General features: G+C 43.3%; 1 protein-coding gene across 1 annotated transcript in view; it reads right to left on the bottom strand.

Moving 5' to 3' along the window:
• Nucleotides 1-18,655, bottom strand: part of hipk3a (homeodomain interacting protein kinase 3a) — a 34,493-nt gene continuing 15,838 nt past the window's right edge. Inside the window, exons 5-18 of the mRNA XM_073472892.1 lie at nt 17,752-17,875; nt 15,118-15,237; nt 12,797-12,883; nt 12,349-12,533; nt 12,005-12,170; nt 11,263-11,386; nt 11,027-11,121; nt 10,394-10,548; nt 9,810-9,959; nt 9,367-9,723; nt 8,593-8,754; nt 8,230-8,504; nt 3,505-3,653; nt 1-623 (exon numbers count right to left, since the gene is read on the bottom strand). Coding sequence (XP_073328993.1) covers nt 84-623; nt 3,505-3,653; nt 8,230-8,504; nt 8,593-8,754; nt 9,367-9,723; nt 9,810-9,959; nt 10,394-10,548; nt 11,027-11,121; nt 11,263-11,386; nt 12,005-12,170; nt 12,349-12,533; nt 12,797-12,883; nt 15,118-15,237; nt 17,752-17,875 — 2,689 coding nt within the window. The 3' untranslated portion in view covers nt 1-83. The remainder of the gene's footprint in view (nt 624-3,504; nt 3,654-8,229; nt 8,505-8,592; nt 8,755-9,366; nt 9,724-9,809; nt 9,960-10,393; nt 10,549-11,026; nt 11,122-11,262; nt 11,387-12,004; nt 12,171-12,348; nt 12,534-12,796; nt 12,884-15,117; nt 15,238-17,751; nt 17,876-18,655) is intronic.

The raw sequence follows: 18,655 nt of genomic DNA on the forward strand, positions 1-18,655 counted from the left end.
TCTACCTGCCCAGGTCGCAGCCCCACTCCATTTCCCATTGCCTTTCCTCACCAGAAGGTACTGCTGCGGCCCCGACCTGCTCCTCAGATATAAGAGAACTGGGGGTGGTGGCTGAGCTTGGTGGGGCTCAGAGGGAAGCCTGTGTATGCTGCGGGAGAGGCCATGTAAGGATGAGGAGGGGGAAAGGGAGGCTTGAACTGGTGGGGGTGGGGGGCATAGCCAGGCTGAGGATGTGGGTGAATGGTTGGGGAGGGGAGGAGCCTGTGTGGGTGGGGAGCGGGGTGTCCAGGGTGGTGGGGGTGGGTGCTGATGCCCAGGGTCACCTGGTGAACTATAGCGCCTCCTTGGGGGTGGGAGAGACTGTAGCTGTGCTGGAGGAGAGGGGGAGGAGGGCGAGAGGGCAGGATGGGGTGAGGGTGGGGAGCAGCGGTGAGGGGGCCACTGGGTGGGTAGGACAGCAGGGTGTGCGTGTGCGGGGCGGCTGAAGTGTGCGTGGGGCTGCTGTGCTGCAGGTGTGTGAAGGCGTGTGTGTGGACAGTAGGGGGGATGTAGGCGTGCGGTCGCAGAGGCCCATAGTTGCCGTTCCACTCTTTGTTGCTGTGGTTTGAACCGTATGGCTGCACCTGCAAGACAGAATGAAGGAGCACAATGACAGTCTGTGAACACAGGTCCTACACAGTCTGATAAAGCATTGGTTTGACATACAGGTGAAACTCGAAAAATTAGAATATCGTGCAAAAGTTCATTTATTTCAGTAATTCAACTTACTAACCTAATGTATTTTGAGAGAAGCAGTTTTACAAACAGACCATATACCCGCCCCTATGGAGCACTCAAAAATAGGCGAAGGAACGCACCCAAGGCGGCATCCGTCATTTGATTGGTCCACACTCTAGCTGTCTCCCTATTGGCTGGTGAAACACAATATTTTAAGCACAGGGAGGGACAGCCTTGAGTCTGAGCAGACTCCTCAACCTGAGAGGAGGTGCTTGTTCTGAGTGCGTGCACATTAGATGTGAGTCCCAAGTCCTGCTGGAAAATGAAGTCAGCATCTCCATAAAGCTTGTCTGCTGAAGGAAGCATGAAGTGCTCTAAATGTCCTGGTAGACGGCTGCATTGACTCTGGACTTAATAAAGCACAGTGGACCAACACCAGCAGATGACATGGCTCCCCAAATCAACACAGACTGTGGAAACTTCACACTGGACTTCAAGCATCTTGGATTGTGTGCTTCTCCACTCTTCCTCCAGACTCTGGGACCTTGGTTTCCAAATGAGATGCAAAATTTGCTCTCATCAGAAAAGAGGACTTTGGAAAACTGAGCAACAGACCAGTTCTTTTTTTCTTAAGCCCAGGTAAGACGCTTCTGACGTTGTTTGTTGTTCAGGAGCGGCTTGACAAGAGGAATACGACATTTGAAGCCCATGTCCAGGATCCGTCTGTGTGTGGTGGCTCTTGATGCAGTAACTCCAGCCTCAGTCCACTCCTTGTGAAGCTCCCCCACACTTTTGAATGGCCTTTTCCTGACAATCCTCTCCAGGCTGCGGTCATCCCTGCTGCTTGTGCTTTTGTAATGACCTTTTGAGGCTTTCCCTCCTTGTGGAGGGTGTCAATGATGGTTTTCTGCACTGTCAGGTCAGCAGTCTTCCCCATGATTGTGAATTCTACTGAACCAGACAGAGACCATTTAAAGGCTCAGGAACCCTTTGCAGGTGTTTTGGATTAATTAGCTGATTGGAGTGTGACACTTTGAGCCTACAATATTGAACCTTTTCACAATATTCTAATTTTCTGAGATTTTGAATTTGGGGTTTTCATAAGCTGTAAGCCATAATCATCAAAATTATAAATAAAGGCTTGAAATATCTCACTTTGCATGTAATGAGTCTATATAATATATTAGTTTCACCTTTTAAGTTGAATTACTGAAATAAATGAACTTTTGCACGATATTCTAATTTTTAGAGTTTCACCTGTACGCTTATTCACTTTCTTGCTAAGAGTTAGATGAGAAGATTGACATCACTCATACCTCTCTGTGCCAGCAGATGGTTAGCTTAGCAGCTTAGCATTAAGACTGGGAACAGGTGGAAACAGCTAGCCTGTCTCTGGTCAAAGGTAACGAAATCCACGTACCAGCTCCTCTAAAGCTCACTAATTAAGACCAAAGTGTAAAAACAAGACAGGAGGGCCAAGACTCTGCTGTCCACTTACATCTGAAGTTGAAAAATCATTCCTTTGAGGACAACAATGTAAACATCTTGGCTAGAGAACACAAATGGTTTGAAAGAGGAGTATAAGAATCCATCTATGTCAAACTGGAATGATCCCTGACGTACTGAGTTCTCTCCCCAGACAGCTTAACAACCATTCACACCTGGGCTCACCTAGCCCTAGCAACCCAAATGAAGGCTGGTTGGGTCAACAACCAACAAGTGGCCCTAAGGACTCTGAAACTCAGAGCTCACACGTGTCCTTAACGACTCTGTAAGGACACTCCCACACAGAGTTTAAAAGCCTGCAAACTCCCCTCCAGTTAGTTAGAACTGAAGAAGCCGCTTGGATGAGAGGTGAAACGTCTTCTAAAAACTGAAACAAGTCTAGTTGCCTACAAAATAGCACTTAGAAGACGTGGTTTTATGGAAGTTGTGTGCTGGAGTATGTTTGGGCGGGGAGCAGAAACTAAACCGCAATGTATTTTTACACATTGGTTTTTATTCAGTTCGAACAAGACAAACACAAGTAAACAAGATATAACATGTTAAAGCATAGCGTGAGCTATAGATCACAGTTCGTAATAAAAGTGTCAGAATACTTAAGTGATTTTCTTATCTGTCCGTTCCCACCAGCTTTCACAACGGAATACTTGGTTTTAACTTTTCAGCGAGGTTCGTCAGAAATATAGTTACTTGCTACTCCACCTGATTTTGTAAGCTGTTGTGTAACCCTGTTAAGATATCTATTCTTGTGCCGCTATTACATTTAAATCAACAGTGTTTCAAAAAATAAAACCTGCTTCAGAAAAAGTCCTTTCTGCTGAATTAATTTGGGGGACCAGTTTCATCTTCCTGTCACACAATTTTAGGTCAGCTGCTCTGACAAAATATGTCACTAGTGCTGCAACAAACTATTTGTCAACTATGTTGAGAGATTAGTCCATTTATGTACTTTTTTCAAGATAAAAATGTCAAAATTCTCTGATTCCAGCTATTTGTGTGAATATTTTCTGGTTTCTTTACTTCTGTGTGACAGTAAACTGACTAGCTTTGGGTTGTGGAGAAAACAAAACATTTGAGGACATCATCCTGGGCTTTGGGAAACACTTTTCACCATTTTCTCATTTTAAAGACCAAACAACTAACAGATTAATTGACAGAAAAAATAAAAGTTAGATGCTGCCTTAAATATCCCGCCTATTACTATTCGTTAATATATTATCAAGCAGTCAGCTCCAGCATAATCCCTCATCTAATATAAAGAGAAAAGAAAAGACCTGAACTGACCTGTCCAAAGCCCAGAGGGTGCTGCTGCCCGTTCACCTGCTGCTGTCGGGACAGGGGGGGCACGGATTGGAGGAGGGGGACGGAGGAGTGAGTACTGTGTTGTCCTATGAGGCTGCAGCGCCCTTTGGACCGGGACCAAGACTCTGAGACTGGAACAGAGAGAAGACAGAATTGAGTCAGGCAAGGATGAATATACTGTAAAAATACATGGCAGGCTTAGTCCACATGACCTGCAAGAGTAAAGACAGTGAAACAGACCAATGACTTCAAACACAAACAGCATGCATACCAGAGAGGAAATAGATTCAGATATGAAAGACAAACATTCCAAGTCAGAACTCTAATCGAGGTTTTGCATCTGAGAATGTTTGTCTCTACCAAGGATTGACAATTAATTAACATACTTTAAAATTCAAGATGTTCTCAAGCTATGGTTATTAATATGTTGTTTAACTAAAAGTATGTTTAATTTAAGTCAAGCCCAAGAAAGTTTAGTTGCCTTAATAAGGCCAATGTATAGCACTTCACAATGCCAAATATTTGTTGAAGTTAAATGTTTGTATGCTTGTGGTGACCTCTAGGAACTATTGCAAAATCACAATGAAATGGTGGGAGTCTCTGTCTACCTGTCCTTTGATTATCTCAACAACCGTTAATCCAAATGACTTCACACTTGGTGGATATATTAGGAGGGCCCAAGGAAGTGCAGTGTCAAGTGAAAAGTTGTTTGGATGAGCAGTTCTTGAGAAAGCTGCAAGAAGCAATATTTTTAACCAAGTCATGCGTCTCTTTCAAACAGTAACATTTAGAAATCACATTACTGCACTAATGAATTCTAAATTGGACAAGCACAGAATATTCCTGTGTGCAGAGTGGCTTTACAAGGTAAAAAAAAGTGCTTCAGAGGAAGACTCAAGAGAAGCATATGATGTGGCTGGTCCTAGTTGGTCCCAAAAGTCTGAGCACTGTTCCCAAAACAAAATATGAGTAGATAGCGGAGAAATACAAAAGTGAATTTGAAGAAAAGAAGCCAAATTGTTCTCCTTAGTGCTGATGAAGGACAACAAATGTAGCGGCACCAAACTGCAGTCAAATTGAACATTTCTGATAGGGCTGTGTATTGCACAGAGGAAAGACTTCAACAAACAAAATTTGCATTCAAAGCAAAAGCAGGAAAGGCTGAAGGGAAAACAACATCCTAACACCAGCACATCAAGCTAATCTTTATGAGACACAGCAGCATCTCCAACCGAACAAGAGCAGTCTTCTTAGTTTAAGTGCAGTCACAGGAAAACTGAAATTTAAACTTTATCCAAGAGTTTATTCCATAGAGTGGTTGCAACAGAAGTTATTAATTAAAAGGTAAATGCAACACTAGATAAACCCAACAAATAAAGTGATGGACATCATTCACTCATTCTACGAGATGTCCAAACAGAAATACCACTAAATAGTAGGGATGTGATACCAAAAACTCACATTACAATATCATCACGATATATAGTCCACTGTCTTTTATCACAATATTAAAAAAAGAAGAAGAAAGATGACCTTTAATAATCAATGTGATGTGTACAGCATTTATTATTTGTGTTTACTTTTACTTAAGGTCCTTCTGCTTTTCTTGCGTTCTATAGTAAAGTAAAGTAGCCAGCCATGACCTACGCATGTGTAAAAAGTAGCCATGAATTGTTTTTGGCAATGAATGATTGGACTATGCAAAACAATACAGCAGCCAGCAGCCAGTAGCAATCCCTCCCTCTGGTTGTACAGCAGAACTACCAGGACACCCAGGGGGGCGGTGACACGGGCAGACAGCTGAGAGCACGCTGTTGGCCGTGGGTCCCACCGATCTCCCTCCCTCTTGTTGTCCAGCAGACTACCAGAGCCACGAAAATCTCTGTCAGCGTAAATGACACATTATTTCCTCACTGTATGTTCAGGGGTTGTCTGTATGTGTTAATGGGTTGATGTTGTGTTTTTCTCAGGGTTGGCTTGTAAAAATAAACAGCCAGCGGCGGAGCTGATGCAGCGGATTATGAGCGGTAGTTTCCCAGCTGCTAAACACACCACCGTGGTGTCACAGCTGCAGTGTCTTTGGGCTCATTAGGTGAAGCAGATATGCTGGGTGGCAGAGCAGCGGCAGCAGACAGTTGGTCTGCTTTCTCCACCTAACAAACCTAGAGACACTTGCAGTGAAAAGCAGCTCCGGAGAATGAGTGAAGAGGTCTGTGTGAAGAGGTCGGAGTTACTACAGCTCAAATACCGCCGAAAACAGACATTACAAGAGCTACTGTGTGAGCTAAAAGTTTGAGTGAGGCATAGGGAATGCAACTAACAAAGCCAACCAATCAGAGACAGAGTAGGGCAGATCTTAAGCCGTTTTTCCATAACATCTGCTGTCCTGCCTCTACTCGGCCGGGGTTTTGCTTTTCCATGACAACTGGGCTACCTGCTTGAATGTGTGTCTTAAACAATGACACACTTGTCCTGACCCCAGCAGTACTATCGAATAATCACCGCTAACAAAGTGGCTCCACTAATTCAGTTACAAACATGTTTCATTTACTATAACTTCTTCACAATAAAAGCCCCCCGTTATTTAGTAATTTAAAGGCTTTAATTATGAATGCAGCATTACAGGCAACGTTGCGTTTTTACCAGCAGTAACTAAACATGGCTCCTGAATGATGTTTGAAAGTACAAACAGGACCTGAGAAAGAGATTTAGTTAGAAATGAAAAAAGTACTTAAAAAAGTCTCTCTCTCAGGTTTCCTGTACAGACACGAGTTGAGTATCAATTTTAGGGGGGACAGGTGCTTGTTACGGGTTGGCTGCAGTCGTGAGACGTCACCGCAGCCAACTTTGAGGCGGGCGGCCGTGGTTTGGCCCTACTCCGGAACAGGTCCATCGCCGGCGCAACTCGGTGCAGTAAAACTGGTGATGGAAAAGCAAATCAGCGCGGCTCGGTTTGACTCAATGCAGCAAAAAGTGCTAGTGGAAAAATGGCATTAGTAGAACGAGTCTGTCTTTTTGAGCAGTATGATTGCGCCCTCTGCTGTTCAAACATAACAATACAACAGATAATAAAAAGCATTCATACAGATTTCCCTTGATGATTTACAAGTAAACTAGCCACTTGATAGGTTGGTAGATACTGTCACAGTCCCACGACTGTATCGCAGCAATTTTTTTTAATCGCAAAATTCAGTATAGCGTTACAGCCCTACTAAATAGTTCATTAAGCATCTGACCGCTTCTAGGTTAAAGTTGGTGTGGAAGAGGTGTTATAGGAGGACAGTGACCCTACAAAACAAAAGAAAATGACCTGCCTCAGATTAAATGCAAGTTAATGGTGTAGAGGAATGATAATTTTTCAGTTTATGGTCAGAGTAACTGTAATTTCTGCAGCTAACAAAGAATCAACAAATGTGTCTTTTACTTTTTAACAGGTGGGACTTCCCCATAAAACACAGCACCATAAAACATAATGATAAAATCCATTCAGCTGAGGAAAGGGAAAGAAACAGACTGTTGGCACTCAGAAAAGGCACCTGAGGAGCAAAGTTGATCCTTCGACTCTGATCTGCATCAGTTTTAAACTCACATCACCATTAATAAAAATTACCATATGGGTAGAACAGAATGGTGAAACTGATCTCAGATCAGTGCCTGAGGGCAACTTTTGCTACGAGGCGAGAACCAGCAGAGAAAACATGGGAGTCTGACTCAATACCAAATGAAATGCATCCACTTTTTCCTCCACTTCTAGAGGAAAACAGACAGACTTCTGTTCAGAAAATATATTAGCTGTACTCCAGTTAAAGTAAACTCTCTCTCTTCTAATGTAAAACATTCTGGATCACGGATGGAGGCATAATTTGGTGTTGTCAAACAAGGAGGGATTTGTTTTAGATACTTAAACTGCAGTTAAGATTTTCTTTTGAAGGGCTGTTGAGAGTTACTTAAGGGATTAAAAGGGAAAAAAACCTCCAAGCAAAAGTGGCTGCTCAGATGAGCAGAGCTTCCATCATTTTACTCTTTCTGCACAGCATCCAAATTAATAAAACGTGGTTTGCCTTGGGATATCTGGTTCACTGAAGCGTACAAAGATGTTTGAATTTCAAATAAATGATGCACACATGTACATATTTAAAGACAGTGTTTATGACTCAAATGTAAAAGGTGAGGAATGAACACAAACATCTCTGCAATTATCCTAAAATTTTCTCTTTCTTCCTTAGAAACTTTCCCTACAGAAAACTGCTGGTTAGAGGGGGTAAAGCCATAAAGGAACCCTGAGGGTAATGTTAGCATTGCCTCCTATGGATGCATCTCTGAGGTATTGGTACAATGTGGCCAATTCTCCGCTGGTGTCTCTTGATCACCTGTTAAAGCCTCTATGACCCACTAGGGGGTGGTAAGCCCCAACTGCTTCCATTTGACCTGCAACGCAGACACCGCCAAAGCACAGGTGACAGACCACATCACAGGTGGTAAGAGGACTCATATTTGAAAAAAACAAACTTTTCAGGGTGTTAGTATACAAACTATGTTTTAATGAGGGCATCAGTGACTCTTAGCTTGTAATGGAAACAAAAATGGTTAGGACCCACCACTCTCTTTTTCTTCTCACCCATCATTTGTATAAACCGGTTATACAGTACATAAGCATACAAACAGAAATATTTGCTCCCTGTTGGAAAGGTAAACATTTGCACTGACCCGTTCTCAGGACACGCTCCTCTGCCCCTTGAGTGTTGTTGTTCTGCACTCTCATTGGTGGAACCACCATTGTCCTGACACCACGGGGACTCCTGCCCTGCACTGCAGGGGAAGGCATTGGCGCTACCATGGCAGCCAAAGGTGGGCGGTTGTTGTGGTTATTGTTGTCAAGGTACCGGTAGGTACTGTTGTCACGTGGGGAGGTGGATGTGTCGGATGCTGGGGAGCCTTCCACTGTGTCACAGCCACTCTCATGGCCGTCGTCCTCAGACATGCTGAATATATTAAGATGAGTTTATTTCTTTGTGGAACATTACTTTGTTAGTAATTTGGACATAAGAACACACATCCACTGACAACTACCTGTTAGGTCTCTTGCATGGTGAGACAGAGGGGCTGGACTGGAGTGAGTTGGAGGCAAAAGAACTGGTGCTAAGGCTGCTGTCGGGGCTGCTGAGGGAACACACTCTCTCCATAGACACACTGGTGTTTCTGCAAGCCTCACACACGCACTCCTCTTTACACCTACAGACAGAGAAATGCAGGTTAGCATTACTGTAGCTCAAATCAAGTTTAAATCATTTGTTAGTAGAATGGATTAGGGACAAGCGAGAACACAGTTATCTGTATTTATTCAACAAACTAAATTATCTGTATCCGTACTCAGAATAGGCAGACCCACCGGAAGTTGTTAATACAGCCTGAAATTGACATGTGTTGATCAGAAGTTGCTATATTTATTATTTATTAGAAAACTATTTATAGAACAGCTTCAGAATTGAGCTTCTGGTCAATGTTTTTGATCACAAGAGCTACCAAATGTGGCTTTTACTTCATCACAGGTATGGATACTGACACATTTTAATCAGTACCGGATACTCATATCAGCCAAGTACTCATACAACCCTAATATGGATCATATGCAAGTTTTAGATCTACAATCAGTATTCCATATTTTGCTAAAAGCAGACACCGTTAAAGGCTCATTCAGCTGCTGAAAACCAACAGGTATTCTGAATTTCTACAGCAGGTGATGGTCACTATTCTCTGTTCAGCATTAGCAAGTTCTTCCCTATGTCTTTAGGAGATTTGAACACATTGACTTTGATAATTCGATTTACATTAGATGTTACTCACTCGTTCAGACGACATCTCTGAGGGTGTTCATCACCCCCCTCGTCCTCTCCATCAGTCAGTTCACTGTGGATGCTGATCACACTGGGAGCAGGGCTTGGTGTGTCGCCCATAAGAACTGCCACATCTCGCTGTTGCTGACCCGACCGGTCAAGCTGGCTGTTTGGTACCACCTCTTTAAAGTAGCTCACTTCCTCCTCTACGTCATCTACAGTGTTGTGAACTTCTGTTTGCCTGGTTTCCACCAGAGGCGCCTCCCTCTGTGGCTGCTCCCTTTGTGCCGCTGCCTGGTCAACAACATCAGCCAGCTTGGGGGTCCGACATGCTGATATGTGGATGTTGTTGAGGTGTGACAAGTTCCTTTGAACAGGACAGTTGATATGTTAGATATAAATAATGGCAGAGCAGTTCAACTTCAAAGGCATGACTTGGAAGCAGGAACTCACCTGTTGTGACTGTATCTGTTCCTTTTATTGGCTGGCTGTGGCCACACAACATGAGCTATGCCAATGTTGATTGGCTGATGGGCGGAGAGGGCTGACATCTGATTAGTCAGGAGAGGCTGTTGCATCACTGAACTGTAGGGACGCACTTTCCTGTTAAAAGGTAACATTAGAAAAAACTAAACAGAGGTGCAAGAGAAATGCATCATGGTACCTTGGCTAAAAATAAGTGACAGGAATAGATATCATGCCGTAAAACATCATAACAAGAACCCTGGAAAAATATTACACAGCTTTAAATGTGATGTGCTTCTGCTGGATATTTGTTATACACATTTTTAAGTCCTAAACATGTTGTTAGAATCCTTGTCTACATGGACAAGAAATTGTATTTATCCTGCAGGATTCTGGATATGTTGACATTATATTTAAAAAAAAATCATGTCACAACAGAAAACTTACAGTAACCAAGTTACTTTATTGCATGTTGCATGTTGAATGCAACAAACATCTTTTTACTAGTGGAAGTCTTTAAAGCAGGGAATTTCCCCGACTAAGTTTGGGTGACTCAGAGTAGGGTGACTCACCCCCAGTCACCGATCCTTTGTGGTCCGGCTGTGGCATCGTTGGTAAGGGAGGATGGGGGTGGTGGAGGGGGGTGAGAGGGAGGAGGACCCACTGGAGTCATCTGCTGCCACGCTGCTGGTACGAGGAGCTGCTGCCCACGGCTAGACCAGGCCTGCTACAGGGATAAAGCAGAGAAATTTGGGATGTTATACAACCATCTCTTGATCCCCATTGCTATGATCTGTATCAACTCCCCAGGACCTAGGACTAATGTTGAGGTTTAGGGCTTTGCCTTTGGCACTTTCAGCCAAGGCTGTGTGTAAACCATGATGTGCAGACTTGGATTTTTAATACCAGTTGAAACGCGCAATATTGTACTGAGCTGCGCCCAAGATGGGTCAAAAGACACCCAACCCGCCTCCAAAACAGTTTCTGTTAAAGACACACCTTCAAGCAGGTAGCCCTGCTGTAATAAAGATGCAAATTGTTGACATGCTGGGTTGACGTACAGAGTCAAACTGAGTGAAGCCAGGCCAGCACATGTATATGAATAAGGGCTTGTTATGATGGGGCCTCGAGAAAAGTCTATTCCAAAGACATACCCACATACCCATGGAGAATCCGTATTTGACTTTGAGTTTGTTGTGTCTTACCTGAGCAATTACACCAGGCCTCACTGGCAAGGGCTGTATGGGAGGCGCCTGAGTTACCATGGGAACAGAATACCCTGCTGGTTGGTTAAGGTTTCCTTTTAGAAAAAAAAAGTAAATAACATATCACCTGTCATTTATGCACTTCAAAAAAGCTTGGTTAAGCTATGAAGTCACTCATTAACATTTTACTAAAAATTTGTTACAGAATCACTATAAGCACTGTGCAGTCTACATACCTTGCATGGTGGGAGGACAAAGAAGAAGGGCAGGTGGGAACGAGTCACTGCAACCAAACTGACCATTCCCAGTTGCTAGAGCTATCCCAGGATGCAACACTGAGGGAGCTGACTGGGTTATAGTCTGCATCAGAAAAGAACACAAGGAGTAGGTGGCAGAGAAAAGAATATAGAGGAGAAAGGAAAAATGTGAAAAGTATAGTGTTGAGGTGGTTTTAGAGGAAATTAAGTGAGTGACAAAGAAGAGAAACAAAATGGAAGTACACACGGCAAGAAGATTAGCAATAACTCTTCACAATGATTGACAGAGTCACATGTGACAGACACATAAAGACCAATATTCTGAGATGATATGTTATAGCACCTTCTCCCCTGAAGAGGGCAACATTAGGTCAACAGTACAGACACATTCCACAGAAATATTATATAACCAAGGATTGGTCATATTTATATGTGCTTATTTATGTTCTGTCTGGGAAGAATGGGGTGTCACCAAGAGACACTGTGTGGTGGTGTAATTTTAAACTGAAATAATCTGCCCACTGCCATGTGGAGCGACATTGACTTAACTGGCATTGTTAGTGATTTAAAAACAACTCACGGTGGTATATGCGAATCGAGATCTATGTCACATTGGTTTAAAGGATTACTGAAGCAATGAAAATATAATAAGGAGGGAAAACATGCCCTGATCCAGTAAGACAGAAAATCTGCTGGTAGGAAACACACACATGGCTCTCACCTGAGTGTGGACTGGTATGTTGCTGTAGCCCAGAGGGAGGCCAGAGGAGGCAGTGGGGGCTACAGGAGGTCTTGAGAAATGAATGGTGTTCTGATTCAGAGCGTCAAAAACTGCATTGGTGGGCCGACTGTGGCACATGTCCATGATGCGGAAAGATGACTGCACACTGGAGGGGGTCAGAGGCGATACAAGGGTGAGGAGGAATGTCTTATGACTTGAGTTCATAGATATTCAACAATACAGCATGCCATCTCTTTGTACACTGGTAGTTACTACAGAGAAGAAAAACAAAACGGAAGACAAGCCAACACATTTTGTATGAATGGCAGTTGTAGCAGCCTTACTGGTTACTGTGTGGGTAGTCCAGCAGATGAGTCATAGTGAGGAAGGGGTGATTGAGGACACTGGAGGGAACAGTCCTTTCCTCAGCAGTGATCAGCAGCATGCTCTTTAGCAGAGACACAAACTCCCTCCTGTCAGCCTTTTCTGCTTGCATGTCACTGTTATCAGGACTCAGCACCAGGTTCACCTGATAGATAGAGGTAGAGTAGCACGCACACGCACACGCACACGCACACACACACACACAGAGAAAACACTGAATATTACAACCACACAGTTAATTAAGAAACCAAGGAAACTGGTCAGCTGATTTCAGCTACACAACCAGATAACAATGCTGTGTGTCCAAACATGAACCTGAAGCTGTCTGTTATCTCTTACACCTGCTATGTTGGATTACTTCAGCATGCTTTGAAGTTGCTCAAAGTCATTTGTGTTGGTTGGACTCACGTGTGCTATATCATCCAGACAGCTGAAGATGTACTTTCTGGCCTCTTTGGATTTAAGTCCCGTCTCTTTCTCATGCTCCTCTGTCGTCTGGAGGAACAGAAATATCAAGTTAATAAAAACCGACAGTATGTAGATGCAGTGTGTTAACAATTTTGTATAAACATGTTTTTGCCACCACAACGAAGGCTCGCCTTTACTTGTTCACACTGAACCAAGCATTTCATACAGCATGCTGGAGCTGCTGAACAAAAAGAGGCGCGATGGTACACATCTTGACGTTGACATCCGTGTGTTTTTCTTGAGTGCATTTTGTGAATTTTGCCCAGTTTCCACCTGTTAATCTAAACATGTATCGGCCGACTGTTATAATCATATGGATGCTGTTATAATGTGTTGTGATTGAGATCCTGACCCACCATATGTACCAGTTAGAAATAATCTCAGTCAGTGCCCACTTTTGTTGTGGAGAATCAACAGGATGATCTGATTGTTGGCTCAATGTCATCAGGCATTTAGTCTGCCAGTCCAAGAACAATGCAAGCTACTGGGAAGCTGCGTCAGCATCTGGTTCAGGCAACCAAGAACTTGGAACAGTTCCTCTCTCTACTCGCTAGCCTGGAACGTTGGGGCTGGTGTGGAGGTCCCGGACAAAGTTTGCATAGTCTGAGCTGTCACCCTGGCGGCAGGCAGTGAATATCTGGTATGGGGGAGACTTCCTAAAAATGTGAGGATATCGCTAGGCAGTACTGTCATGACTGTTCTCACTTCTTCCCACTCTGCGCCCAGGGGCATCATGGTTGCCAGGGTGGTGACACCTCTCTGGGGTGACAGATGGGTTCCGCTCAAGATCCTTAACATCTCGGACAGCCCCGTTAACCTGCGGAAGAACGCCAAGCTTGCTGACGTCTATACCTGCCTTGCTTTGGAGGTATATGGAGGTCCCAGAGCTCAAGAGTTCTCACCAGGCTACATCTGTCGAGCCCGCTGGGACGTCAGCTCCGACAGACGATACCAATGTGCAAGACACACACAGTAACATATGCATCCTGGAAAATGACAAAGTTATGTTTTTTGCTCTAAATTACACAATTACATAATCGGCATCAGTAAAGAGCGGACCCTGTCTGGCTCTCACATGCGGGGAGGGATGCCATTTTCTGGGGGAAAGTTCACTGAAGTCTCGGTCGGGAGGGCTCACAGTCGCTGTGATTTTTTTACAATACAAGTTGCCACAGACAATAACTACGACAACGCAATAGTGGAAGGCGAAAGACATGGTTTTTGCTCTGAATTGCGTCACATCACATCACCGCCATTCAACTGCGGGAGTCGCCTGGCTCGCGCTGCCGAGAAGAGATTCTGTTTTTCGGGCAGAAATGTGACAAAGAGTCGGTAGGACAGACAGGATGACAGACAATTTTCCACGTATGAATGCTGTATATTTTTCCTCATACAAGTTGCCAAAGACACTACCAGTTACCACATTACTGTTGTTTGGTCTTGTAACGTTGCTTTGTGGGTTGAAGTGTGGGACATTTCTCTCTTATTTGATGAGTAAAGGATCTGTTTAGTTGTCAGACTCCAACTCCATCAGAACGACACGCCCCTGTTCCGAGCTGCTGGCTTTTCCATTCACACAGATGCAGTCTCACACCTACTGCGGCTCTGATACCAACTCTGAAGGTGGATAAGAGCCGGAGCATAACTGTTCCCCCTCTCAGCATCTGTAACTTTCACACAGACTGCGAGGCGGAGTACAGGCGCATGATTCCTATATTGAAAGGGCAGTGTGAATGGGGCTTATGTGTTCAAATCGAACACCGGATTCATCATGTTTAAATAATAAGGAGTGAAAGGTCAAAGTATTAGATGAAATATGCACAAGCAGTGGGAACAAACCATGTAAATCTACATGGACTAATTGTTTGGCTGTTGGGTTTTGCTGAGAAGTACATGGACAGATAAATATTAGGCTCACATTCATTTCAAATTATTTAGAGTCAGCTCAGGTAGTCTAAACACAGTTTCGCATTTCCTAGAGCTTTCCTCAGGGTGTGCTGGCTTTGTCCTGTTTTGAAAAGCTTATGCAGCTGTTTCCTATAGAGAAAGTACTGCCACTTCATGCTTTCCCTCACTGCAAGGATATTCTCTTGAATTTCCAGTCTCACCTTCCCACTTAATTTGTTTACATTTGCCCACCAGCACAAGAAACACGGAATGTATGTTTGACTGGAGGATGTGTACTTTGCAGGTCTATTACACATTTGCTTATAAGATGCATGTTATCTGTATGTATATTGGTGTAACTTGTGTGCAGCTACTTTTAATCTCCAGGTGGCATAGGGAGAGTCAGACTCTTTGGAGAAGAAACGAGATGTCTTGGTCCCCTTGTTGAGCAGCTGCTCGGTGGGCAGGCCCTGAGTCTGAGAGATGTACCGGATCTGAGCAGAGAGACACAAGAAGGGGAGAGAAGAGGAAAATTACAAGCAAAAGTAAAATAAAGACATACAGTGAAATGACAGAGGAAAGAAGTGACAGTGTATTTCATTCACTGAATGTTCAGTTTGTGATAAAAGAGATTTTTAACCTGTATTACTTATAAAAATGTCCTTAGAGAATGCAACCAAGAACACAGTACTTCGGCTTTGAAATTCATGCTTAACCCACACAAAGTTTCCTCAAAGCCTCATGTCTTCAATTTCTTTATTTGAACTTTAAGTTACAGATTAACATGTTATATCAGTCCCTGATGTAAATCGTATGACCAGAGTCTGCTTCAAATCACTGAAATCATTCTGAAAATGCAATTACATAGCAGAGACAAGATCCTAAAGAACTCATCAAGGCATTAAAAGCCAACCAAGGACAAGTTTGGAGTTTTTTCTCCAGTATGGCAAAGAAAAAGAATCCTCCATATGTACACATGGACGGTGAGTGAGTAGTGCTGTCAGGCCAACGCTCAGTCACACTGGATGGCAGTAGAGGAGGTTGTACCAGGGTCTGGTTCAAAAGAGGTTTAGGTGACTTCACTGACAGTCGGCAGAGTGGAGAGTATTGGAGCAGCCAACAGAATGGAGTTGAGCTGTCTGGCCTATGTTGCCATGACTTCTCTACTTCCATCACAGTTCATTTTGTGGTTAGGATATTTCAAGACTTGGTTTGTGAAGTTTACAGCCTGCCACGCGTTTATCATTTACTGCACTATCAAAAAAGTGAATAACAAGGGGCAGCCCTAGCTCAGAGTAACTCCATCACTCACACTCAACTTGAAACTTCCTCAGCAAACATAGACAGGAAAATCTACCGCACAAAGAGAGTTTGTTGTAGTTACTTTAACAACATTATACAACTGAATCATGCAAATTGATCACATGGGTCACTAAGTTCTAAACATGGCCTGTTCTTGACTACACTGGACGGCTCCACTGACCATAAAAATGTATTTTTACTGATAATGTCATTCTTTTTGCTATCACTCTTTATTTTTTGGTTCAGTGGTTTCCAGTAGCGTTTGATTTGCAAGTTCTAAAATACCTCTGGCAAACTCCTGTGAAATTAGCAGCATGAAATTTCCCGGATATGTGCTGACTTTCCCCAAGAATTCATTCAACTCTCTGGTCTGTCTCAATTGCCCCTCTCAAAGTTTCATGATACTCCAAAAACCCCATGACCAGAGGAAATCCTACAGTGATTCTTTTACAGCCTGTATGTGTGCGTGCATGAGTGCACATGCACGTGTCTACGGCCCAGAACAAACACACTTACCAGCCAGAGGGCACTGGACTGAGAACCTGCTGATAGTGCAGTGAACGCTCACCACAGTGCGGGGTGTGTGTGTGTGTGTGTGTGTGTGTGTGTGTGTGTGTGTGTGTGTGTGTGTGTGTGTGTGCGCACATGTCTACCATCAGGCTTATGTTTATAAATACATTTTGCTGTGTAGAGTGGAACTGCAGTGAGCCTTGGCATAGCACAGCATACTTTTGGGGGCTCAATGTGCACGCGTGAGTGTGTGTCCTGGCATGGCCCACTGGTACAACAGAGCTGTCACTGCACAGTAAAGCTCCATCAGCCACAGTCTCTGACTGATGATTGTCCAAACTGCTAGTTGCTGCTGGAGGCACATCTTACAAAAAAGAAAAACCCTCCAAAAACCAGTCTCACCAAAAAAGCTGTCAATTCTTTAAAACAACTTTGATGAACAAGAATGTCTGGTACTGGCATGTACTACAGAAGCCCAACACATTTCAAACATTTGGTTTGGCAAAAAAGTCAAGTAAGTTGAGAGCTTCCCATAATAGGTCAAATATTTATATTCTCCTGAAATAATAAATGCCAAGAGATGACAATACCACAGTGTTCAAGCTTTGCTTTTTCCAAATTTCTAAACTCATACACTTAAAACATGATGGTTGTCATTCTGGTCTTCACAGAGTTGCCTATAGTCAAACACAGGGTAATCCTGTACTGGTCTGTGAATTTCATCTGGGCCTTTTCCCATGCTCCCTCTCCCTCGCTGGGGGACTCCATTTAAAGTCCCAGTTGTGTAGTTTAGACCACACAACCCTGTGGGAAGATCATCACACAGTGCCAAGAACAATTTCCTGATTCACTCAGCTCAGATTAGTATTAGGTGGATTTCATGCTGGATTTGTTGGACTTCGTCATACAGCGAGAGAGAGATCAAGGAGCAACAACAAATAAAGGTTTAACTATATAATGAACATACTGTTGAATTATGGCTGGAGTGAAAGCAGATACCTAAGAATTATAAGCATTAAATAAGTATTCTATAATCTGTGAAAAACTGTTTCTTTGTGTTTATTTTGTCCCCTTTACTCCCTCTCCCTCAGCAGGAGAAAGTGATACACCTTCAGGGTCTATCCTTCCCTTCTTTGGAGAGTCTGTGCATGTGATACAGTAGCTTGTAGTTCTTGTATATGTGCGTGTGATGTTACCTGGTCGTACTCCAGCGCTCCGGGGTAGAGTGGCCAGCCCAAGAAGAGCTCAGCTATCACACAGCCCAGTGACCACATGTCTATGGCCTCACAAAATGGCAGTCCCAAAATAATCTCTGGAGCCCTACAGAGAGAAAGAAGAGGCAGAAAAGGTTACGTCCAGGAGCTGATCACCATGTAAAATAAAAAACATTCACAAGAGTGGCAGGACTAGAGTCTTTGCAGCTTTTGTTAGATGGATGGAGCTCAAAATGAGAAGCTCAATAGAAACTGTTTCTGGTGAACCAAAATGAGAGGTAGTTTAGTGGATGGTGCAAACCCTGCCAACCATATAAAAGCAGTATAAGGGGTGAATAAAATGGTTACAATGACTTCAGATTGTGTTTTTTGATATGGGAACAAGATATCTTTTAGTATAATGCAAGCTAATACAACTTCACCACATACTACAGCCTCTGAAATAATCACAGATTTGAGTACAAACATCTTTGTATTTAATGCATGAAGTTTATATGTATATTAATGCATTTTACATTAATACACCATAGCTCTGTATCGGGTGTCATTCTCGGCCATATTAAAATGATCTGTACAGATTCTTTAGAAATCCTGAGAAATCTTTCATGACTTAAATAAAAGAAAAAACTCCCAGACACTGTTCACCTCACTTGCAATGAATTTTAGTAACAACGTTTCGGTACTCAGACCTTCATCAGGTTATCTTACAAGACAATAGGGGAGACCAGAGGTTTTACATTTAATATGACCCGATTGGACCTATCAAATGTTAGGCCTAAAAATACCACAAAGTATGGTACATGACTGTCACTGGGCGAGAAATCAAGCTATCACCAGCAAGAGTTATTCAGGAACCTCAATTGAGCATTACACCCTTATGACGTGC

Source organism: Pagrus major, chromosome 8 (assembly GCF_040436345.1).
Source record: "Pagrus major chromosome 8, Pma_NU_1.0".
Lineage (NCBI taxonomy): Eukaryota > Metazoa > Chordata > Actinopteri > Spariformes > Sparidae > Pagrus > Pagrus major.